The following is a 25,535-nucleotide window of genomic DNA, read 5'->3' as shown; positions in this document are numbered from 1 at the left end:
TTACAGATAAACACAGAGGAATCAAAGCACTGTGATGGGAGTAACCCAACAAACTTAAACTCCCTGTGGCAAAATTTTATCCTACAATAGTGCTGGGAAAATTGAATAACTACATGTATAGAAACTAAAGCTGGACCCATAGCTAATACCTCACACAAAAGCCAATTCAAAGTGGATCAAAGACCTTGAGATCCAACCAGAAACTATAAGGTATATTAAGGAAAATATAGGCAGATCGTTTCAATATTTGAAACTCAGATACCTTCAATAATCTGATATCACTGGCAAAGGCAGCAAAATAAAAAATAAATTGCATAAAATTAAAAAGCTTCTGCATAGCAAAACAAAACAAAACACAAAACCTCCCCCAACGACCTCACACCACACACACACACACACACACACACACACACGCACACACACATATATACACATACAGACACACACACACACACAGGCTAAAACTAAAAGACAGCTAACTTAATGGAGAAAATATTTGCATTCAACACATCAGATAAAGGATTGATATCCAGGATATATAATACTCACAAAGATCAAGGACAACAACAAAAAATTCAAAAGCTCTATCAACAAATGTGGAAAGGAAATGAATAGATACTATTCAGAGGAAGACAGGCTGATGGCCAGTAGGCACATTAAAAAAAAAAGAGGGACCTTAATTATCATAAGAGAAGTCCAAATTACATATCATAAGAGAAACTTAAAGAAACCCAAATCAATATGAGAATGAAATACCATCTTATACTAGTGAGAATGGTACATATCAAAAATAGTGGGAAAAATCTCTGTTGGTGAGGACATGGTGAAAAAGGAACTCTCATCTACTGCTGATGGGAATGGTATCTGTCAACCTTTATGAGAAGTGCTTTTGAACATTCTCAGTAAACTTATAACTGAACTGCCATGTGACTAAAAATTACACTTTTGGGATCTAGATGATGAATATGTGTTATATATACACAATGAAATACTATTTGCTGCAAGGATCAATGAAGAAATGCATTTTGATGCAACATGGTTGGAACTGGAAGATATGTTGTGTGAAGTAAGACAGAAAAAGAAAGAAAAACATAGGATGAGCTCACTTATCTGTGGAATAGAGAATCTTGAATGAGTAAATGTAAAAGGGAGATGCTTGCATCATCCTTTCTCCCAGTATTTAGGGATGAGACAGAGAAGGAAAAAATTCAAGGGGAGAAGAAGAGAATGAGAAGTACTGGGATAACAGGCATTTCAGTTACAAAGTGATATGAGTTAGGAGTATAGCCATATGTCCAAAACAGATTCTTCAGATCTGAAAACATGAGATCTAAGTGGTAACCACTGGAACTTTGTAATGTTTCTGCCATGTTGGCAGGCCAGGATGGAATGAGGGTTGGGATGGAGAGGGAATCTGGGAACACTGGTAGAGGAAAGTTGACGCTGGTGGAGTCATTGGTAATGAATTATTGTATGCCTAAAATGCAACTATAAGCAACTTTGTAAATCGTGGCTCTTTAATATATTTTTAAAATTTTTCTGTAACAAATATTTATCTCTTCCGATTCTTTATAGTTATGTTTCAGGTGGATTGTTTAGAATGGGTGATAAGAGAAGTAGTAGCTTTGAGAAGAAGGTCTGTCATCCTTTATTTGGCCACCTTAGCCTCCAGGTGAAGTTCCTGGGAAGGTCAGGACTGTTAAAGGCTCCCAAAAGGCTTTGTGTGGTGCAGACACCAGGCAGTGCTTGAGTTCTACTTGTTCTACTTGTTGCAATAATTAACCCCCACCACCAGAATTCACAGGGAGCTGTGGAACTCAGACCAGAGTAAGGGATTGTTCTTTACAGGAAAAGAAATTTTAGTCCTACGCACTGTCCTGGTTCTTTTATATCTATCACTTGCTTTCACAGAAAAGAATTTCAGCAGAAGATGAATAGTGAAGTAAGGCAGTTTTATTTAGGGATTATGAGGAAAGAAAAGGTGATACTTTCAAAAGAGAGCAAAGGCTACTCTTCTCCAGAAGTAAAAGAAAGAATGCATACTCCAAGTTCAGAATGCCACAGAATGGGAAAGCACACTGCTCATCTTTGCACACTTGATTGTATAAGTTTTCTCCCAAACTGCTCACACTTGGGGACACTTTCTGTTAGGAGCTATTGCTAGGTCTTTGTCAGAGGGGGAAATCTTAGTGCTCTTGGTGGTCTTCCTTTATGTTCTAATCAGAGCCTTTTGCTCTTGCTGGATCTTCTTCAAAGAGAAGATCTTTTCTTTGAAGAAGATCCAGCGTTCTTGAACCAGTGCTTGCGCCAGTTAAAGTCTAACTGATTTCACTTCCTATGTCTACAAGGTGGCTCTGGTCTTCATTGTTTTGGCTTCTTAAGGACTAGTGACAAGAGTAGTTTCTTTGAATTTCATCTTGATTATTTCCCAAAAGATTATTTCCATGTCCCCTCTCTCTGCTTCAGTTACATGTTATGTAAATAGTGTGAGATATAATTTTCAGGTCTATTTGACTATTTTGCTCAGAAATTCTAAACAAAACCATATAAAATGTAAAATTGATTTTAAAAAATGAAGAAAGATGAGAGATTTAGAGATAAAATTTGTCTAAGTATATTTTTGAGAGACCAAAACCCACTGATATTCTTTTGGTCTCTGTAGAGAAGGTAAAGGTAAAGGCCCTCCCGTTGATCGTCGATTTGCTCGAGCGGGCCCAGTAACGTCTCCATTGGAGACTTTGTTGTTACTGTGTCTGGCATATCGAATACTCTCAGTAGCTTGCCGGGCTCTCCGAGAGGGGCGGAGGAATCGAACTCGGGTCGGCCATGTTGGCCGCTTGTAAGGCGGACGCCCTACCCGCTGTGCTGGGCTGGAGCGATAGCACAGCGGGTAGGGCGTTCGCCTTACACGCGGCCAACATGGCCGACCCGAGTTCGATTCCTCCACCCTTCTCGGAGAGCCCGGCAAGCTACCGAGAGTATTCGATATGCCAGACACAGTAACAACAAAGTCTCCAATGGAGACGTTACTGGGCCCGCTCGAGCAAATCGACGATCAACGGGAGGGCCTTTACCTTTTAGGGCCTTTACCTCTTAGAGAACATCTTTTTACAATAGCATAAATATCTCAAATTTCTGATCAAATAACTTATCAATAAACTGCAAGGATAACCATATTCAGAAAAAATGAATGACAGAAGGTGAAGGGAAAGTCTTCTCTTTTATGTACATTTCTATTTTAAATCCTTTCTTGGTAGAGAAGCAATGATTCCCTTCAACTCAATAAGTAAAGGTGAACTTGAGTTTCCTAATGTTCTTTTCCCTGGTTTTCATACTTGTTCTAGCTCAATTTCCAAGACTAGATATCTGCCAAATAGGAAGTATCCCCAAACTGTCATACCATGTGATCACAATAAATGTTTGAAAAGAAACTGAAGACAGGAAATGAAAATATCTGGGGAAGAGTGGGTTTTAAACCCCTTTACTTCACTTATTATTGTATTCCTTTGGCCTACGTGACATCTTGTAATCTTTAGAAGTAGAGTGAAGTGTAAAACCTGAGGTTGAGATTTTTAATAACCATATTTACAGGGAATGTTGGAAAGTTATCTGAATCAGCAGTTCTCAGACTTCATTGACACTTAAACTCAGAGAAAAATAACTATATCTTATGGTAATGGTAGATCAGAATGGTAAAGACTCTGAAACAAATGGCAACCTCCTTAGAAGAGGGAAAATATTACATCACAGGAGGAATATTTGGCTTAGAAAGCACTGATGAGTGAATCTGATAGCTTCTTGTCCCATATAGTCCATTAATTTTGCAGCTGAGAAAAGTGAGGTTTAGTGTTAAAATGATATTGGGACATTGTATGCCTGAAACTATCACAAATAACTAAATCTTGATGCTTCACTTAAAAAATAAGTTTTCTAAGTTAAAAGTAACTTTTCCAAAGTTCCATAGACAGATTCATTGAAACACAATATTGAAATTCACGGTCCTAACTTCTGTTCCAATGTTAATTTTTTTCTAGTCCCATATTTTGGGTTAAAATATTTATTTTTGTATGGCATCTGTCTTCAATAAGCTGTGTTATTTGTCCAGGTGAATTGTATTTTTAATCTGCTTTATGGAAAACTAAGAGGAAGGTCTTAGCATCTAAAAATCATATAAGAAGCTGGAGAGATAGTACTGCAACCAGGGCACTTGCTTTGCATGTGACCAAGCTGAGTTTTATCCCAAACATCCCACATGGTCCCAGAGCACAACCAGGAGTGATCACTGAGCTCAGGTGTCTCCCCACGGGAAAAAAAGGAAAACTAATGTGAAAAATTAAATAAGAGGTAAATTCATCAGATGGACATTATTTTATGAGTAGATAGAAATTCAAACACTTTTTTTCCTAAACATCCATAAAAGTTAAAATACTCCTATGTATAGACACTTTTCATTTTGTTAGAATATATACTCTTTCACTCTAGCATATGTCATTTTTTTAGTTTAATTTCTTTTGTTTTGGGACCATACTCAGTAGTTCTAGAGGGCTTCTCCAAGGCTTCTCCACTTAGAGCTTCTCCAGTTTATTCAAAGCTGGTTTCTGGATCTAGTTAAATTTTGTCTCTTTAATAAGATGTACTCAATAAAGATGCACACAATCAATGGCAAGACAGTACAGAGATTAAGGTACTTGCCTCGTATAAACCCAATTTGAATTCTTTCCCACCAGCACACCTGGTTCCCCAAGCACTTCTGTGGCTCTGGAGGCCTTTGAGCACTGCCAATGGATCTCAGAGAACCCACAGCTCCAGAGAGCCAAAGAGCTCTACCTTCTCATGCACTTGCACTGAACCACTAGTCCAAATGGTGGGAACTGCTTACGAGTACACCCTCCAAAGACATGCATGACTAGATTTAAAATAAGTTTGTTACTGCTACTAGTAATAATAATTGTAGTCTTGAGTTATTACAAATGAGAAATGTCTCCGTGTTTATAGTAATGTTTGGATGAGTCTCATATTTGGAAAACAACACTTTAATAATGCTTTTAAATTTCAAAACACTTAACCTGGGACCAGAGAGAGAGAGGACGACAGTTAAGTTTCTTACCTTACACATGGCCAGCCAAGGTTCAATCCCTAGCTCCATGTATGATCCCCCCAATAATGTTGAATATTATATCAAATAGACCTCAGTGTTTACACTAATGTGTAAATAGTTTTACTGATGTGATTATAAATATAACGCATCTCATAGCAGCAACCATGGTTGAGTTTAGCCTGAAATTGTGGTTGGGCTGATGATATAGTATAGAGGTTTAGATGCTTGCCTTGACTTCAGTTCAGTACCTGGCAGTGCATCTTGTCTCCCAAGCACTGCTATTACATTTGATATATTTGATTAGGAGTACTCCTTGAGCAATCTCAAGTATAATCCCACAAAAATATTGCAATGGTGTGACTTCAGTCCAATGCATCTTATGCACTCTGTTGATATTTTATGTTATATTTTCATTTAAAAAGTTAACTGACCATAAAAATTGGTGTCTACATTTTTAATGATGCTTTCATTACTAATCACTCAAACAGAACTAACTCTCCAAATTTTATTGATGCTTCAAAAAATAAATCTGTTTCTCCTAAAAGGCTTGTAAAACACAAAAGAATTTCTTGCAAGATATTAGTGCCAAATACATCGATTCTTGACATTGATGTCAGAAATATTAGGATCATAGATAAGATAAAGTCATATTAATTGATAATATATCATAAACTCATTGACTAAGTGAACAAAGAAAAATGCAAAAGAATGCTTTTCAAAGAAGGATCATACATAGGTAGCAGAGTCAATAAGGTCTAGGTGAAATCCCAGCTGTCCTAATTTTTTGTAGAGTTATCTCTAGGCAAGTCTAACTCACCTATAGAATGAACATGATAATACTTGTAGAATCTATTTTTTGTGGCAACTAGTGATAATTTAATGTATTCAGAAAAAAACCCTGGCTTAATAGTTAGCTATATCACAGATGTACTTTTAATAATTAATTGTTTTATAACCCAGTGTACAATATAATAAATTAAATATAAAATTGTGTTTTTTAGAATCACTTCTACATTTGGCAGAAATCCATTCTACCTGTTATGGGGATTGAGAATATTTTTGGCTATACAGAAGCTTTTATTCTTTCTGAAAGTCCACTTAGATTTGAATTAATGGGCTGGAGTGATAGCAAAGCGGGTAGGGCATTTGCCTTGCACACAGCCGACCTGGGTTCGATTCCTCCGCCCCTCTCGGAGAGCTTGGCAAGCTACCGAGAGTATTTCGCCCACACAGCAAACTTGGCAAGCTACCCATGACGTATTCAATATGTCAAAAACAGTAACAACAAGTCTCACAATTTGTTGTGAGACGTTAGTGGGTCCAGTCGAGCAAATTGATGAGAGGGCAGTGCAGTGCTACAGTGCTACAGTGAAATAAATAATACAACGGGTAAGGCATTTTCCTTGCACACACCTGAACTGTGTTCGATTTCTGGCACCTTGAGCACCAATAAGAATAATCCCCCAAAAAAGAAGATGGGAGGAATCAACCTCCCTAACTTTAAACTCTACTACAAAGCAGTAATAATTAAAACAGTGTGGTACTGGAACAAAGGTAGAGCTGTAGACCAATGGAACAGGATTGAATATACTGACATCTCCCCCCAAGCATATGATCATCTAATCTTTGATAAGGGGACAAGAAAAGTGAAGTGGAGCAAGGAAAGCCTCTTTAATAAATTGTGCTGGCAAAACTGGATGGTTACATGCAAAAAAGTGGGCTCAGATCTCTGCCTAATGCCATGTACAAAGGTAAGATCAAAGTGGATTAAAGACCTCAACATCAGACCGGAATCCATAAGTCACATTGAAGAAAAAGTTGGCAAAATCCTCCATGACATTGAAGCTAATGGTATCTTCAAAGATGTCACGCCACTGGTCAAGAAAGTGAAAACAGAGTGGGACAAATGGGACTATCTTAAACTAAGAAGCTTCTGCACCTCAAAAGAAACAGTGAACAAAATACAAAGACAGTCCACAGAATGGGAAAGGATATTCACAGAATACACATCCGACATGGGGTTGATATCAAGGATATACAAGGTACTGGTTGAACTCCACAAGAAGAAAACATCCAACCCCAGCAAAAAATGGGGCTATGAAATGAACAGAAACTTTCACAAAGAAGAAATCTGAATGACTAAATGGCACATGAGAAAATGCTCCACATAATTAATCATGCAGATCAAAACCACAAAGAGGTATTACTTCATACCACAGAGACTGACTCACATCCGCAAGAACAAAAGCCACCGGTGCTCGCGCGGATTTGGCGAGAAAGGGACCCTCCTTCACTGCTGGTGGGAATGCCGACTGGTTCAGCCTTTTGGAAAACAATATGGACTATTCTAAAAAAAATTAGAAATTGAGCTCTTGGGAATATATCCCAGAGAGGCAAAAAAGTATAGTCGAAGTGACATCTGCACTTGTTTGTTCATTGCAACACTCTTTACAATATCCAGAATCTGGAAAAAACCTGAGTGCCTGAGAACAGATGACTGGTTAAAGAAACTTTGGCACATTTACACAATGGAGTACTATGTAGCTGTTTGAAAAGATGAAGTCATGAAATTTACATACAAGGGGAACTACATGGAAAGTATCATGTTAAGCGAAATGAGTCAGAAAGAGAGGGATAGACATAAAAAGATTGCATTGATCTGGGGAACATAATGTAACAAAATAGGAGACTAATACCCAAGAATGGCCGAGATTAATACCAGAAATTTTGCTCCATGGTCTGGAGGCCTGCCACACGTGGTAGGGGAAAAGGGAGCTCAGATAAAGAAAGGAGCACCAAGTGAAGGGTGTTGGGAGGATCCTCCTCCCAGGATGAGAGAAGGATGCTGAAAGTTGACTATAGACCAAACATGATTGCCACTCAATGCCTCTCTTGCAAAGCACAACACCCAAATGGAGAGAGAGAACAAAAGGGAATGCCCTGCCAAGAGGCAGGGTGGGATGGGGTGATGGGGGGTGGGAGGGATACTGGGATCCATGGTGGTGGGAAATGGGCACTGGTGGAGGGATGGGTGTTTCATAATTGTATAATTGAAACCCAAGCACAAAAATTTGTAAGTCTACAACTGTACCTCATGGTGTCTCTCTAATAAAAAAAAATGATCCTTGAGTTCAGAGCCAAGAGTAAACCCTGAGCACGTCGAGGTGTGGCCCAACACTCCTCACCAAATTATTTTAATTAATAGGCATTATGATAAGAGAATGAGCTTAAGTGATAAGAGAATAAGCTAACTTGAGACGATAGATGGATAGATAGATGATAGATAGATAGATAGATAGATAGATAGATAGATGTGCTTGCAATGATTTATAATATTAGCACTCAGATCTCTTTATAAAATTGTCCCATTTCTTTGCACCAAATTTTCTAATATAACAACAAATACATCCTCTAAGATATTTCCAATAGAACTCTGCCTTCTGGGGTTCTATGAAATACCCTAGAATCCTTGTCACTAGTTCACAATCTGGAGGAGGAGACAAATACACAAATCTTTTCATTCTTTGCCTCTAGTGACATAGGGACTTATTCAGTATTGCCTGGAAGTTTCAAGGAGAGAAAACCATTTTTATCTCCAATATATGAGAATTCTTGGTGGTTCTCTCTGGGGCCTGAAAGACCAGCTACTGAAAAAAAAAGCTGGTGCCGAAACAAGTTTTTTAGAATTACCCCTCCAAATGAATAATTTCTTATTCCTTGATCATAGTATAAAACATAATTATCTGCAATCATAAAGGTAAAGGTAAAGGCCCTCCCGTTGATCGTCGATTTGCTCGAGCGGGCCCAGTAACGTCTCCATTGGAGACTTTGTTGTTACTGTGTCTGGCATATCGAATACTCTCGGTAGCTTGCCGGGCTCTCCGAGAGGGGTGGAGGAATCGAACTCGGGTTGGCCATGTTGGCCGCTTGTAAGGCGAACGCCCTACCCGCTGTGCTGTCGCTCCAGCCCCCATTGCCCTCAATACTTCTTTGCTTGTGAATATTTTAATTGACATGTTAGTTTACAAGTATCGCTATACATAGTATATATACACATATGTAACAGAATATGATTTTTTGCTTATTTGCAGCAAAACCAAGGCAAATGTCCAGCCCAGAATTGTTCAGTAGAAGCGCCTGCTTGGATGCCTGTACACCACTGTACTGTAAGTTTTAATATTTGATAATTACAAGGTTAACTAGATTTGGAGATGCAAAATTTTACATTTTGAAACTACATCAGTGGAATTAAATAGAATATTCTCTGGAATTCTAAATCATAGCAAATATTTCAAGGAGAAAAGCTACATCTTCTTGGGAAACTGGACATTAGAAGAAGTACCTCGGATTAGTAATCCCACACATTTTTTTCTGAGTCAGTATAACTTGTAAAGAATTTCTCTAGATTACCTAACTTGGATAGTCACTCCAGTGAATCTATTTGCACATACATTTTCCCCAAATAGCTGTGCATTCAGCAATCTTGAATTTAGGTGCCTTAAGAAAGGATGCATTTTCTTTTTTTCTGATTGTTGTGTTGACTGTTTAATAGTGACAAATACTCTGGTATGTAATTTTCAGGTTTTGCTGATCTAATTATAGTCTGTGTATTTGTGTGAAATCTTACATCAGAGAATTCTCAAGTACTTTAGCAGCAAACAAGTAAAGGGTCATTATTTCTCTCTCCCATTATCATAAATGGGAGACTGAAATGTGAAGAGAGTAAAAAACAGTTATAAAGCTGGTAGATATCAAGCGTACAAACTCTTCCATATACTTATTTCATTCTACTGTGCTCCTCATTAATGAACAAATGACTTGCATGTATGCTGCTCTGTTAGAAACACATGATGCAATATAAATGGTAATGGTTTTGCCAGTAACTGTGTATTCTATAGCTGATAGTTTGGCTGTCATGATTAATGTGTGTGATGATGACAAGTTATTTATAAGTTGTAATTAGGGCATTCTCCTCATTTGACCCAGCACAGCAGACAATGTAAAGTGATATATGGAACTCTTGAATATCCTCCTCTATTGTTGAGATACAAATTGCTAAATATGATAGTTAGACTATTATATTATGATGGGTGAGAGTACTTTAAGGCAGTAACTTCAGGAAGCGCACTCAGATTTTGTAAGAAAAGAGCCTCTTTTCTTTCTTTCTCTCTCCGTCTCTCTGTCTCTCTGTTCCTATCTCTTTCTCTGTCTTTATCTTTCCTTGTTACCTGTGGAATTAAGAGAATGTAATAAATTTGATGAAGGAACGATAATACCGATAATATTTTGAGACACTCCTGCAACTTAAAGGCCTGCCAATGACTTAGAGATTTAACATATCACATTTTTGGAAGCAGATGGTCAGAAAGGAATATGTGCTTACGGGCTCTGCTGATCGCTGTTTCTTCATCAATCATTGCATTACTTGTGACTATCATCTCACTATTACTTATTTTTCCATCCATCTCTTTCCTCCAGGATACTGTGTACTCCAGTTCTCTAGTATATATGTGCAGCTGGGAAAATTGTTGATGTGGGGAAAGAGCCTTGTGAGCACAGGTTTCAATAAATGAATCTTCAAACTGCCATTTTTTACCTTATAACTTTAGTCAATTATTGAAAAAGTCCTACATTTTTGTTAAAATATAATAATTCTACCATTTTTTCTTTCTTTAGTAGATGATTTCCATTTCTCCCCTTCAGGGATCCTTTTATAATTTTTTTTCACAAAGTATCACTGAATATGTGTCATGAGAACTTTTATTTTGAAACAAAAGAAAATGTTGTTCCACTGAGCATTGAGCACAAATATTGTGGAGGTACAAGTCACTTTATCAGTCACATTCACTATAGTATTAGTACATATTTCTGATTTTTAGCCCATCTTCCACTACACAGACCAAAATCTAAGAAATTTGAAAAGTTAGTTATTTCATGCATATAATTGTTATTAGAATGACATCTTTCGTGTATTAAAAATAGTTCATACTTCATTCTTACCTAGAAGTTGGACCTCTTAAAATTAAAAAAAAATACACCACCTGATTAGACCTTCCTATTATAGGACCTTAAGAACTACATATGTGGAGTCAAGAGCTAAGAGAGTGATGAAGGCTCCTGTGTCTGGTGTGTACTACTCGGGTTGAGTTCTTAGTACAGCGTGATCCCTCTCATCTCTGTACAACTCTGAAAGCCCCCATGCGACATAGGGTGTTTGCACTGCCAGGGCCTGAGAGCAGCACATTCCTGGGCCTTTGCTTTGAGCTGACAGACTGGTTGCCAAGAATCAAAGATGGGCCCTAGGTCTCCTGAGCACTGCTTGGGAGTTGCTTCACCCCCACAAAGAACTAATTGTGACTATGTTAAAGACCATAATACAGAGTTAGTTAAAGCTCTTGCTTTGCATGAGGCCAACCATGATTCAAATCCTGGAAACACATGTGGTACACCAGACACTGCCAGATGTTCTCTGTGGATTGTCAGGGATGATTTCTGGGCACAGAACAAGGGGTAGCCTTTGAGCACCACTGGATATGGCCCCAAATCCCCCCCAAAAATAAGATTTGGCGGCATTGCGGCATAGTGGCGAACATAACTGCTTTCCAAAATAAATTGATTAATATGTATTACAATTATATAAAATACATATTATATAACATACATCTTATAAATATGTACACATATTAACATACATTAATATATATGTACATTATTACACGTATATAAAAGCATGGTGCTATGTGTGCATTCATTGGCTTAGAACTGCTTCCCCGGCCTCCCCAGCAGAAGGAAAAAGAGATAAGGGAACATGGACTGATGATGGTCAAAATGTTCCACTTAATTCAGAGCTGCTAGCATACTTATAGAACATCTGAAGGGGTTCAAGATATAGGACGGCACGTAGGTATGATTGATCATTTAAAGAGGTAAAGCGTTTCCATGGAGGCAATTTTCTTCGGGGAAGTAAATCAAGGAGACAGTCTTACAGTGATATCTATATTGCTTTTCTCTTTCCCTTTAGTTGTACATATTAAACAATTAAGTTTAATTCTTTTTAATACTTGCAGTTATTTGAATAAACACAGAGCTATGGCAAACAAGCCTGGGTCAAGTAATTATGATGAATGCCCAAGAGCAGATATATTTCAGAATCATCAACTGCCAAATACTCGGAGCACAGCATTAATGGTCTTTTTGTATTTAAGCAAAAAACATTGATGTATAGTAAAATATGAAAAGGCTATATGGAAAATAGAAAAGCAAGCACAAAGTTTAGAATCATCAGAAGTCTTGACTTATAAGTAACTAAGATTGACTTGGGAATATAACAATGAGAGGTACAGCACAAAGGAAAGGTCAAAGATAAACTCAGCAGACTAAGGGTGCTCTCTAGAGCACTGTAAGTTTCTCTGAGGGAAGGAAGAGCTGCAATTCAGTGATGAAGCCTAAAGAACTTGGGGTTAATATCCAGCATATGCATATATGTTTTAATCAGTTTATTCACATATGTATTTCCTGAAGATCACAAGTCAGAAATGCAATGTCAAAATCTGATTCTTTGTTCTAACCATCACAGGTGAGAACATCAGAAAATAGACATTTCTTCTTGCATTTGACAACAGAATTGGGAGCTGGTGTCTTTCTAGATTTCCCTGGGCATTTATTTAAAAGAAATCTAATTTCCTAGAGAAGCAGACACTTTCTGGAGGAGAAGGGCAACCCATAAATGATTCTGTTTACTCTGTTTCTAGACCCAGTCTACAAATGCAGACTCCAAAAGATCATGTTTTTGTTGCGCGAGTCAGCCCTTGGCTATGAATGACTGGGCTGGGCCCAGATATATAATCCTAGGTAGGCCAATTGTATCCTGTCTTCTAAGAACTTGAAATTTTACTAGAAAAATAACACATTGATTATCATTACTAATGATTTATATAAGTCACAGTAATTTGGGGGAAAATTGTTTACCTTAGATCCTGAGATGCTTGGTATTATCCTAAATCTGTTCATTTGAGTTTTTGTTTATTCATATCTCTTTGTTTCATAATAAAAAATTCCCACTAAACTGCTGATAGTCAATGTTACTTTATTCCTTAAGTTATACATATTTTCTTTACTTTGGGAAGTATAATGTTTTTTGACTTATTTTTGAGGAAAGAAAAACCTCTAAATGAATACCTTTTGACAGCAACCTTTATGAACTCCAACTAGAACTATTATAATGAGTACTCTTGTAGGACTACATAGAAAGAAGTACTCAGAACATTAAATTTTAATATTTTATAGTACCATTTTTATTCAAAATATCTCAGTATGCAGGACAGTTAGGATAATAGAAATCGGCAAAGATTAGTTGATAATAGTTTCTGTTGTTGAATGAGAAACACATAATAAACTATATAGTTAGCATAAACATACTTGTATAGCAACGAACTGCATATAATATGTAAAGTAGAAATAGTTCTGGCTTTAATTTACAACTTTTTATTTGTCTGTAGCACTGTAGAACTGTCCTCCCATTGTTCATCGATTTGTTCGAGGGGGCCCAGTAACGTCTCCATTGTGAGACTTGTTGTTACTGTTTTTGGCATATCGAATACGCCACGGGTAACTTGCCAGGCTTTGCCGTGCAGGTGAGAAATAAATAAGAATTTTAAAACATTCTGGTGGAGGGTGTGGTGCTGCAGTGATGTGTGCACGAAGCCTCACCACTAATAGATCTGCAAACCACAATACCTAAAATAAAATTTAAATATTTTTCTAAAAAATTTAAAAAATAAAGTACAAAGATCATAGTGGAGTAAACTAACAACGAGAGATGGAAATGGCCACTTTTCCTGACTGCATCACAAAATGAAGACCACAGGGCAAGGAGGGTACAGCCATCAGGCTTGCTCCTGCTCACAGCACACTGGAGGCATAGAGGAAGATGAGCAGATAAGATGAAAAGAAATCAGCTACAATGCCAGGGTGGTGCGACAGTATAAAGCCAGGAGGCCATCGCAGAGGAATCCACAGTCATTCAAAACTGCTACCTACAGGGCCACAGCCATAGGACAGTGGGTGAGGTGCTTTCCTTACACATGGCTGGCCCAGGCTCCAATCTCAGGACCGCATAAGGTGCCCTGACCACAAGGAGGCAGGACGCAGAACCAAAGCAAACCAACAAACAAATACTTCCCTCAGATGCCAAATCTAGTGTTCACAGGGAAGAGCAGGCCTGGCCCCCAGAGAGTCTCCTTGGAAAATGGAGATGGGCCACTTCCGGCAAAGATATGCAACCCACACCCTTACCACCACAACCCACACCCATACCTCTGTACCTCCAGGGCCCAGGAGTGAAGCAGACAGCACAGCCACTGCATGCAGTTCCAGGGGAAAGAAAAAAGAACCACACGAATTCCTCTAGTTTGGGGGCTGGGAGAGAAACAGTTTTGAGGGCAACACCCTTCCCCAATAAGGCAGGGAAAGGTCCTGACAGCTTCAAGGTAAGACATCAACAGGGGGACTAGGAATACGGCCCAGTGGGAGAGACCTGCCTTGCAGTGAAAGGCCCTGGGCCCAAACCACAGCACCAGAAAAAAACAAATTTTTAATTGGGGGTCCAGAAAGGTAACTGAATAAGCTGAGCAACAGGTTTGGCATGCGGGGGTCCCAGGTTCGATCTCTGGCACCATACAGTCCCGGGAGTGACCCCTTAGCACAGAGCTAGGATGGGATACCGAGCACTAGTGAAAATGACTCAAAACAATGAGAAAAGAAAAATGAAACTTCAATTAGATGTATTTGTCCGGATGGAGAGAAAATCTTCTTTTTTGTTTTGTTTTGTTTTTGTTTTTGAGTCACACCTGGTGATGCACAGGGCTTATTCCTGACTCATGCACTCAGGAATTACTCCTGGCCGAGCTTGGGGGACCGTACGGGATGCTGGGAATCAAACTCGGGTCGGCCACATGCAAGGCAAATGCCCTACCCTCTGTGCTATCATTTGCAGACCCCAAGGATGGAGAGAAAATCTTACCCTCATGTGTTGAGGAGATGTTTGCTCAATTCTCCAAGGACTAAAGCTATAAAAAATGTAACACATGCTTACATTTAATAATAATGCAACAGTTTCTTTTCCCTTTGCAGTTTTGAAATCAGCTATTTTTTTTTTTTAGTATTTCTTATCTCTACTATCTATCCTAGGGCTTCAGAGTTTTTTTCTGAAATGGTTGTATCCTTATAATTGGTCTTTATTGCTGTTGTGAAACAACATTGGTCTTTTGTACTCCTTTGCCTCAGGTTCATTTTAAGCACAGAGATGGTTTTTCTATTCATTTTTTATTCCAGTTTAATTTTATTTGTTTATTTAAATTTAATTTTTATTAGTGAAACACCACGGGGTACAGTTGTAGACTTACAAACTTTCGTGCTTGGGTTTCAGTCATACAATGATCAAGTACCCATCCCTCCACCAGTGCCCATTCTCTACCACCAATGATCCCAGGAACTTTCCCACGCCCCCTCGGCCCATCCCCCCACCCCACCTCTGTGGCAGGGCATTCACTTTTGCTCTCTCTTTTCTTTAGGGTGTTGTGGTTTATAATAGAGGTATTGAGTGACCGTCATTTCCTATTCAGTTTTCTAAGAAACATTTTCTCTTGATATTGCGTTCCAGGGCCAGGCAGAGAGCTCAGTAAACCCCCTGAGCTTCTGGGATTGGCCCTAGAACACTGCTTGGGTGTGGACCAAAAAAAATTTTTTTTAAATGTAAAAGCCCACCTAAAACAAAAGCAGAAAAACTTAAGTAAATTACTTCGCAAATGCCTGTTTCCTTAAAAATGACATTTTATTACATTTTTTTATTCACCGCTTCCTCTCATTTTGGCACATCTCTTAATACTGGGATAGAGGCTTTTTTTTTTTTAAATAAAAGACCTTTTATTTTAATTTGTTTCAATTTTATTCTTGTTTTTGGACAACACCTTGCTGTGCTAAAAAGTTATTCCTGGAATCACTCCTACAGGTGTTCAGAGGACCAGATGGGGTATCAGCAATCAAACTTGGGTTGGCTGTGTGTAAGACAAACATTTTACCTGCTAAATTATCTTTCCAACCCTAAGATATTCTATTTAGGCAGGACTACAGTGTACAGTTTGGTGTTCAAGCTGAATAGAAAATTTCCTCCAATAATGATAAAGAAATATGGATATCATTATGCTTAATAATGTAATCACTTATTTAATTTGAGTGGCTGTAAATGAAAGATCTTTCCTAGTGAGAAATGTGACAGTTTTATTGTTTATTTCTCCTTTTCTGATTACATTAAACCCTAGGCCCCACGATTTAAAGTTAATTGGGCTATATGCCTCATTAGTTTTCAAGAACATGAATATTAACATAATAGTTACCTGAACCCTACCAGTTATAAACAAATGGGAGGGAACCCATTGTAGCTTCTGGGACTCGAGTAAAGGCAGGCAGATCCCTGAATCAGAAATGAGCAAGGCTCAGAATTAGTGATGACGTTTGAAAGTAAAAGTTCCCAGTCACTGACGAAGACTGGAGTGCCTGCCACATTTCAGCTCCTGCCTCTGGAAAACTTAAGTTTACTTTGATCTACATATGGATTTGGTCACTTTGAGTAACTTCCTTAAATATGATTTTTGCCAGTTGCACATTTCTTAAAAATGACTGTAATGTGTTATTTTGTTGATAAGACATATGATACACAAATATACATGTTTTGTTTAGAATATCTGTTTCTTTATTCTGTATCCTTGTAATTCATGAGTTGCTATAAATTAGAAAAAATAATGTGATTACAGTGATTTATAAAGGCTCAGTTCCTGTTATTGTAAGTAAAGTAAAGTAAAGGCCCTCCCATTGATCATCGATTTGCTCGAGCGGGCCCAGTAACGTCTCCGTTGGAGACTTTGTTGTTACTGCGTCTGGCATATCGAATACCTCACGGGGAGCTTGCCAGGCTCTGCCGTGCGGGCGAGATACTCTCGGTAGCTTGCCGGGCTCTCCGAGAGGGGCGGAGGAATCGAACTCGGGTCGGCCATGTTGGCTGCGTGCAAGGCAAACGCCCTACCGCTGTGCTATCACTCCAGCCCAGCGGTAGGGCATTTGCCTTGCACGCAGCCAACATGGCCATCTTGCTATTGTTTATCATATTATAAATATTTTTAATATACCTTTACAGTTATACAATATCTATCATATGTATATGTCTGCAATTTTTTCAAAAATCAAATATTTTCATATTAGGGACACTGTATTGTGCATATATCAATTTTTATTACTAATTGAATAAATATCTGGTGAGCATAGTTTATAAATTCTAATTAACACTTGAATTACTGAAGCAGTAAACAATATGTATCTATAGTCATTCTGCTTGGTAATGCATATTAGAATGCCCTCATTATAAAGATATGAAGTTTTGGAATGGAGAATTGCTATAAGATAGATCTTGGAAGAGAAATGATGTAATTTTTGCAATAATTAAGTATACAATCTTTAGAATTGAATAAGATTTGTGTTAAAATGTAAACTAGCTGTGTGACTTTGGGCACTTTACTTGATCTCTGTGTTTATGCAAATGACAGGATATTTTGAGATTTACATATAATGCATCGCTAGTGTGACACAGCACCTGCCCCTCATAAAAATTGCGTGATGAATGGTAAGAGGAAATAAAATGCCATTCCAAAAGGAAGAATGATGGATAAGGATGGAATAGTGAAGAAAGTACTTTTTTAAAAAAAGCAAAAGCTCACTATTACTTTAGCTATATTACTGAGATTCTTTTCTTTAGAACAATATTCTTTAGAACAGTAGAATCTTTTCTTTAGAACAATATTCTAGCCCTCATATCTGACTATTCAGACTGAGCAAGGAAAAGTTTCCAGGTTATAATATGTGCCTCTTTACGACTTTCAAAAATAAAATATCAAAAATCTTATGAGATATTTTATTCTCTGGCAGAAAGAAATTGAAGATATATGAGTGCCATTTTAAAAAATAGAAGTTTGTATTCTGAGTGATGTAAGCCCACTTTGAATGAGTGGAGCTGAGTATTTCCATTTAAAAATGTGTTGCATTTCCCTACTACATCTTTCTAGATGTAGTATGAAAGTGATTTTCTCTTTTCTAAAAGGTCAATAAAAACAGACCTTCCTCGAATAAACAAGAAATGTTTTTATAAAGCAGTAATAGTTTCAGCATGATATCAAGACTGCGTTTGTGTTACCCACAGACGGGATCTTCCAATCTAACTGACAAAACACACTGTACATAAAACTATTTTATAATAGCTCCAGAGGGTTCTATCTCTGTCTCTCTATGTTTCTCTTGCTGTCTCTGACTCTGTCTCTCTCTCTCTCTCCATCTGTCTCTGTCTCTCTTGGTCCTCCCTCTTTTCTCCTTCACATTGTACTGTGTGATTCCATTCTTGTACAAGCCTCATAAATATCCAGATCCTTTTATGCAAGCCTAATTAATATCAAGATAGTGGCATTGGATAAGTTCAACCTATCCTTAAAAATAAGTAATGTTTCTCTAACATCTTCAAAGTTTCTATGATGACAGAGCACTTGCTAGACTCTTGCTAGAAAATCAGACTCAGAATTGATTGTCTGGCATATTGTCTTCAAATTTTTTACTCGTAGTAAAGATTTTCATACTATCAGCAGCCCCTTTGCAGAATGAAAAGCCAGAAAATTATCAGATTATCCCAGTTTTAGAATATTATGGAAAATTGCAGAGTTCTGGGTCTTAAATTGGTGGGCACTGGGATTAGTACACAACTGCACATTGGATGTTGTGACCATGGTGTTAGAAGAGATTTCAAAGTAAAAATTATCTCATAAAAAATAAAAATGTGCTCTAACAAGCTTTTTGCTGTCACCAAGGGCTTTAAAAACAAACAAAAAACAACTTTAAAAACACTAAAGTTATATTCATCACTTTTTCCTGATCTTTACATAAAACCCCCACCATTTTCTTTCTAGGTCGGAAAGAGTCTACTGGAAGCTCATAAAAATAATTTTTCTTATCATAATCTCTGAAACATGCTTAGAAAGTGAATCCAACTATTTATGGGAAGGGATAGCATAGGTTATTGTGGAAGGTAGAAGAGCATTCCCAGAACACACACAGAATCATACAGAGCACTGGGCAGAAAGCAGGCAACATGACTTTTCTTTGCCTTGGGTGAAAGATGGTTGCAAGTTCTCAGGTTGCTGGCAAGGTCTGAAAAACGAAATGAAGAAATAGTATGTCAACATCTGAGCGAAAGGACAGGCCCACTGTAAAATTTGAGTCATGATGTTTATGTTCAGTATTCCCAATTTTTCCATGTTTTTAATACTTTTCTATAATTCCTCTTTTTCTGTTTTGACCAGTTAGGAATCTCAGCATCCACTCATTTGCCTCTTCCTACATTCCTTTTTTGGGAGGGGTTTCTCAGGATTTACTCCTGGATCTGCACTCAGGGATCGCCTTGCCAGTGCTCTGGGGGCCATATCAAAAGCCAGGAATCAAACCAGACATAAGGTGCTTGTGCAAGACAAGCACCTTCTGCACTGTACTATCTCTCTGGCACCTATATATTAATCTCTCACTAGCAATGAATAGAAGTTTTAATGTCTCCAAATATCATCAAAATTTATTATTCTTCATCTTTTTCATTATTTCATTTGATGTCAACAGTTCTCAGGGCTGTTTCTGGCTCTACACTCAGGAGTGAGCCTCGTTGTATTTGGGGGACCATTTGGGATACAGGGATGAAGCAGACTTGGCTGTATTGTAAGGTCATTAACCTTTGTACTAAAGTAGCACAGTCAGTAGGACATTTGCCTTGCACGCAGCCAACCTGGTTCGATTCCTCCATCCCTTGGGTCAACCGTGCTTTCAATCTTGTATCCTAGGAGGCTTTCCATAATTTATAGTCACAAAACTTTACTCTGATTTTTAAAGAATTTATTAGTTTACTAGTAAATTTACTAGCTCAACATTTAAGTTTATGATGTAATTTAAATTTTTGTATATGATGCTAATGTCCCAAGTATCCTAGCACCATCTTTTGAGAAGTATGTCCTTTATCTCATTGAATTATATTCATACCCTTCTTGAAAATCAACTAACTAAAATGCTAGGAGACTTATTTACCCATCTTCATTTCTACTTTATTGATCTGTATAGCTATTCTTATTGTTTTTGCCACATTCTCTTGGTAACTGTAGCTTCGTAGCAAGCTTGAAATCAATAACTGTAAACTTACTGTATTTTTACCCCCATGACTGGCTATGCTGGCCCCTATGAATTTTTATATGACTTTTTGGCAATTAGTTTATCAATTTCCACAAAAGAGCCAGCTGGGATTTTGTTAGAGATGGCATCAAATTTGTAGATAACTTTGGGAAACATTGTAATTTTAATGATCTTGCCTTCTAATCTCACGAATACCGTTTTGTTGCATGTTACCTTTTATTAAATTTATTCCATCATTTTATATTTTTATCTACTATAAGTGGGATTTTTATATGTTCGGTTTCATTTTTGAAATTTTTGTTTGATTTTATTTACTAATGTTTTCTGATGATATATAATTTTAGAGGTATAAATTTGTAACTCCATATGTGTAAGTTTCACCTCCCCAATCACACTATCAAATTTGCCCTTGCGACCCATTCCGATCACCTCCTCACTTTCTAATAATCATGATATATTTAGTCTGAGTTTTTGTTTTACTTTTCCTAATTTATTGCTTTAGTTATTTATATTCTGCATATTTGAGAGGCGTATGCAATTGCCTTACTTTCTGGCCTATTTCACTTAGCATAATCACCTAAATCCATATTCACAAAAGGAAAGGCTTTGCATTTTAAATAATTGAGTCATATTAAATGCTTATCGCTAGTTTATAAAAATACATTTTTTGTACTGAGACTATTATAGTAGCAATTTTAGTGAATTATTAGAATTTTCTATAATAAAATCATGGCATCTGCTTTAAAAAGTTTTACCTCTCTTTTCCAATCAAGGTGTTTCTTTATTACATTTTCTTGTCCATTTTCCATCAAATAGGATGTTTGTGGTAGATTTTTTATGTGCCTTTTATGAAGATGAGGAAGTATATTTCTATTCCTAATTTGTTGAGAATTTGTATTATTTTTGCTTGATTTTGTGATTTTTTATTTTTATTTTGGGGGTATTCCTCAAACAGTACACTGCAGGTCCCGGATCACTCCCTATGATACTTGGCCCAGCTCTGAAGCTTTATGATTTGGAGTTTGACATGACAATGTGGTGCTGCCTGAGCCTAGTGTATTCGGGGACCGGTACTGTACATGACCGTGCTCAGACGCCCCTGAAGTGCTGAAGATGAAACTTGGATCTTAGTATGCAAATCACGCACTGCAGTCTCTGAGCTCTCTCACTGCCCACATTTTTATAATTTCCCCAGTTCCTATCTTAATAATATACATATCAAATGAATATCCAACACATTATTTACACCAGATAATTCAAAAGATATGTCGGCATTAGCATTCAACCAGAAAATAGACCAATGGTTAGTTACAAATGACCACTGGTTATCAGGAAAACATGAATCAAACAAAATCACTGAAATCACTGTCACTGTCCTCCTGTTCTTCATCGATTTGCTCGAGCGGGCCCAGTAACATCTCCATTGGAGACTTTGTTGTTACTGTGTTTGGCATATCGAATACATCAGAGGAAGCTTGCCAGGCTCCGCCTTGCGGGCAAGATACTCTCGGTAGCTTGCCAGGCTCTCCGAGAGGGGCCGAGGAATCGAACTTGGGTCAGCCATGTTGGCTGAGTGCAAGGCAAATGCCCTACCGCTGTGTGAGATGTTATTGCATATCATCCAATATATTGAAATGGAAATGATTGGTATTACCAAATATTCACAAAGATGTGGTATCTCCAGAACGAATGTATGGGGTTGGTTGGTATGTTTGTTGTTATTTGTTTTTGATTGCCTAAAATTCTTATTTGCTGAAAGAATCCTTTGACATAATCTTGACACTAAGCAAAACTTTCCAAGGATTTCTAAAAGCATAAACTAACTCCTCTAAGTCACATCTTACTAACCAAAGGCCAGCTCTTCCCCTTCTTGGTACTTGAGTAAACAGAAGCTCAGAGAGTGAAATATTTTTTTCTGGCATAACATATCAGCAAACAATGAGGCAGATGAATCTTTAGTGTACTACTCTGTTCCTATTTACGGAATTATTTGTCATCACTATAAGGAAACTATACCCTTCAATTCAGAAATAAAGAAGTTTTAATAATGGGTTTTCTTTAGATGGTTGCTAAACTCTATCTTTTCTCATTTGGATTTTATCATTTGCTGTAAGAATTTAATATGAATTGTTTTCTCAAGAATTACTCTTTGATATAACTTTCAGCTATAAGATTATTTTCACATGTTTTTAAGGGATATTAATGGATAAGGGAGTTACTAATTTATCAATTACAGAGACTATAGAATATTATATTTGTGAATTTTTCAATTCAAGACCTTTGTCTCTGACCATAAAAAATGCAGAATAATTCATATTTGTTCTGTCATCAGTGAAGGAGCTTTAGCTTTATTTACTGAAACTTTTATACAATTAGCATTCAGCAACCTTAATTATTTGTTATAAACTGAAAATAATCTGTAAATATAAATGGTATTGATGTATATTAAGTCATTATTTCAGAGTTTACAACTTGTTTATAGATGACCAGTTCTATAAACTCTGTTTATATCTTAATATTTCTGAGTCATATTTGAGCATGTAAGGCACATTGTGCCTTATATATGAGCCAATTTTAGATACTTTTTACTAAAATACTGTGAGATACATAGTTACAAAGTTGACTATGATTGAAATTTTATCATACAATGTTCCAACACCCATCCTTTCACCAGTGTACATTTCCTACCACCAATGTCCCCGGTTTCCCTCCTTCCATCTCCCACCCCCACTATGCTTTATATCAGGATATATTTTTCTTCTCTCTCTCTCTCTCTCTCTAACTCACTCACTTACTCTCTTACCTTTTGGGCATTATGGTTTGCAATACAGGTACTGAAAGCTTATCATGTATACGCCTTTAATAAGGCTTCTTATTGCTTCATTTATATTGCTTCATTTTTAGATCCAAATATTTAGAGGAGCATTGTGGGACACCATGTATTAAAATGTAATCTTTACTTTTGGTGGTAAATTCCAAAACAGTCCTCAGAGGCCTAGGAGGAACTCCTAGCAATACTCAGAGATCTAAGCATGGGGCTTCGGTGTCAGTGAAGTTGCTTTGGTCCAGTGATGCTGGAAGCCACTCAGGACCAGTGTCAAACTTTGGTTCCTGTTTGTGGAAGGTATGCACCCAAATCACTGAAATTTCTTCAACTCCAAATATTGATATTCTTAATTAGTTCATTAATGCTGACTTTGAGTCAATGCGTAAAGCACTAAACTTAGGTTCTGGGATTTTTGTGGGGTACTCTCAGTCAATCAGGCAGACGGTTGAATATGAGTGCCTTGAAGATGTGATACTAGTTGGACCTTGTGGTTTCCAGGAATACTAGGGACCTATAGCACACACTTAGCAGTGTTGGGGACATCTCAGGTTAAACTTAGCAATAGCCTTGGGGCCAATGTGGTGCTGGAGACTTAACCATGGCTGGCCACGTTCAAGGCATGTGCTTTCATTTCTGTACCCTCTCTTTTGTCCATATATTTGGGGGTTGGGTGTGAGTTGGACCACTCTTGGATGTACTCAGGGGTTACTCCTTGCTCCGTGCTGAAATGTTACTCCCAGTGTTGCTCTGTGCTGAAAGGTTACTCCCAGCTCTGTGGTACTGGGTACCAAACCCAAACCTCCTGAATATAAAATAACCTCTTAATCTTTTGAACTGTGTTTTTGGCTAAATATATACTTAAGAATTATCTTTGTGACTGCTAAATGTAGCCATTAAAAATAAAGTTTGAAAAATTACTCAAAGTACAAAATAATGATACTTCAGAGGATAAACTTTTATTCTCTGATAGACTCAATTTTGTAAACGCTTCATCTTGACCGACAGACTGCTTTCCCAATGAAATGAGAGCTAATATGTTTCAATTCAGACTGGGCAATGGGTTTTTCTCTTCACCAGCTTGAGCTGACTGACATTTTAGCTTGAATTTGTGGTGGAGTTAAAGAGAGTGTTGAGATATGGAGAGAGATTAACACTAAAATAGGAGGTCCTGTTTAATGGTGATATGGAAAAATATTTGCTTCAGATGTTGCACTGCCACCGATTCATAACAATTAGAAACACTGGCATATATTTGCATTGCTTGGGCTTTTCATGTAGAATAACATACTTCTTACCAACATTTTCAGTCATCACTTGTGATGGGTGAAATTTTAGATTCAAGAAAAAGATTTTATTTGGAGTTTTTTTTCTTAAAGCTATATGAACTTAATAGTGAATTTCAAGTTTTCTTTAATTTTCATCATTTGGGAAATAATAAATCTACTTTGCAAGATTACTTTTAGAATTTGAGACAATATACACAATATACCTGAATTGCTAAATGGCATATACATAGCACTGTAGCACTGTCCTCCCATTGTTCATAGATTTACTCGAGCGGGTACCAGTAATGTCTCCATTGTGAGACTTGTTGTTACTGTTTTTGGCATATCTAATATGCCACAGGTAGCTTGCCAGGCTCTGCTGTACGGGCAGAATACTCTCAGTAGATTGTCGGGCTCTCAGAGAGGGTTGGAGGAATCTAACCCAGATTGGCCATGTGCAAGACAAACACCCTACCTGCTGTGCTATCGCTCCAGTCCATACATAGGTACTTAAAATATTAGTTGTATAATTATTATTGTGCATTGTTATCAACACTGAAGAATCTAAAGATGGGTGTAATTTTATATCTATATTTGCCCTCATAAAACATTATTTTTTCAATAAACTCTGAAAGCATGGCATTTTTGCAATCGGGTGTAGTAATATATAATTAGAATCTTTTGAGTTTGAATGTTTAAATATGCTAATTTTCTTTAGAAAGGGACATTTGTCATTTCTATTGCAGTCATATATCTGTGAATGTCATTTTTTAAAATCTCAGAATGGACTGTGATAGTTTTGGTTACCTGAGACCTTGAAAAGTTTTATGGAAAAATAAGGTGTAGCACTGAGTAGTGAAAAAGTCTCTGGATACATGTATAACTGGTTTGCTTCTAGAATATTTTTCTCAATTTCACTATTATGGAATTGCCTTATTTATTTCCAGAAAGAAACTAAATACATACCTTACTATTCTCCTGATTGCCTCTCTCATTTTGATATCATTCCCTTTTACAAGATATTTTTAGTTTACTGTGTAAGAAACATTAGCTTGTGGAGTTATCTTGGTTTGATCTTGTAGCG

At 37.3% G+C, this 25,535-nt stretch overlaps 1 protein-coding gene across 1 annotated transcript in view; it reads left to right on the top strand.

The window, feature by feature from the left end:
- Positions 1-23,693, top strand: part of LOC130025504 (disks large 1 tumor suppressor protein-like) — a 590,309-nt gene extending 566,616 nt beyond the window's left edge. The window contains exons 5-6 of the mRNA XM_056116434.1: positions 9,190-9,264; positions 23,541-23,693. Of these exons, the coding sequence (XP_055972409.1) occupies positions 9,190-9,264; positions 23,541-23,693 (228 nt within the window). The remainder of the gene's footprint in view (positions 1-9,189; positions 9,265-23,540) is intronic.
- Positions 23,694-25,535: the final 1,842 nt, after the last annotated feature.

This window comes from Sorex fumeus, unplaced genomic scaffold, assembly GCF_029834395.1.
Source record: "Sorex fumeus unplaced genomic scaffold, SorFum_2.1 ptg000030l, whole genome shotgun sequence".
NCBI classification, from domain to species: Eukaryota; Metazoa; Chordata; class Mammalia; order Eulipotyphla; family Soricidae; genus Sorex; species Sorex fumeus.
Note: the sequence above shows the minus strand (reverse complement) of the source record. Positions and strands in the feature narration are given on the sequence as shown.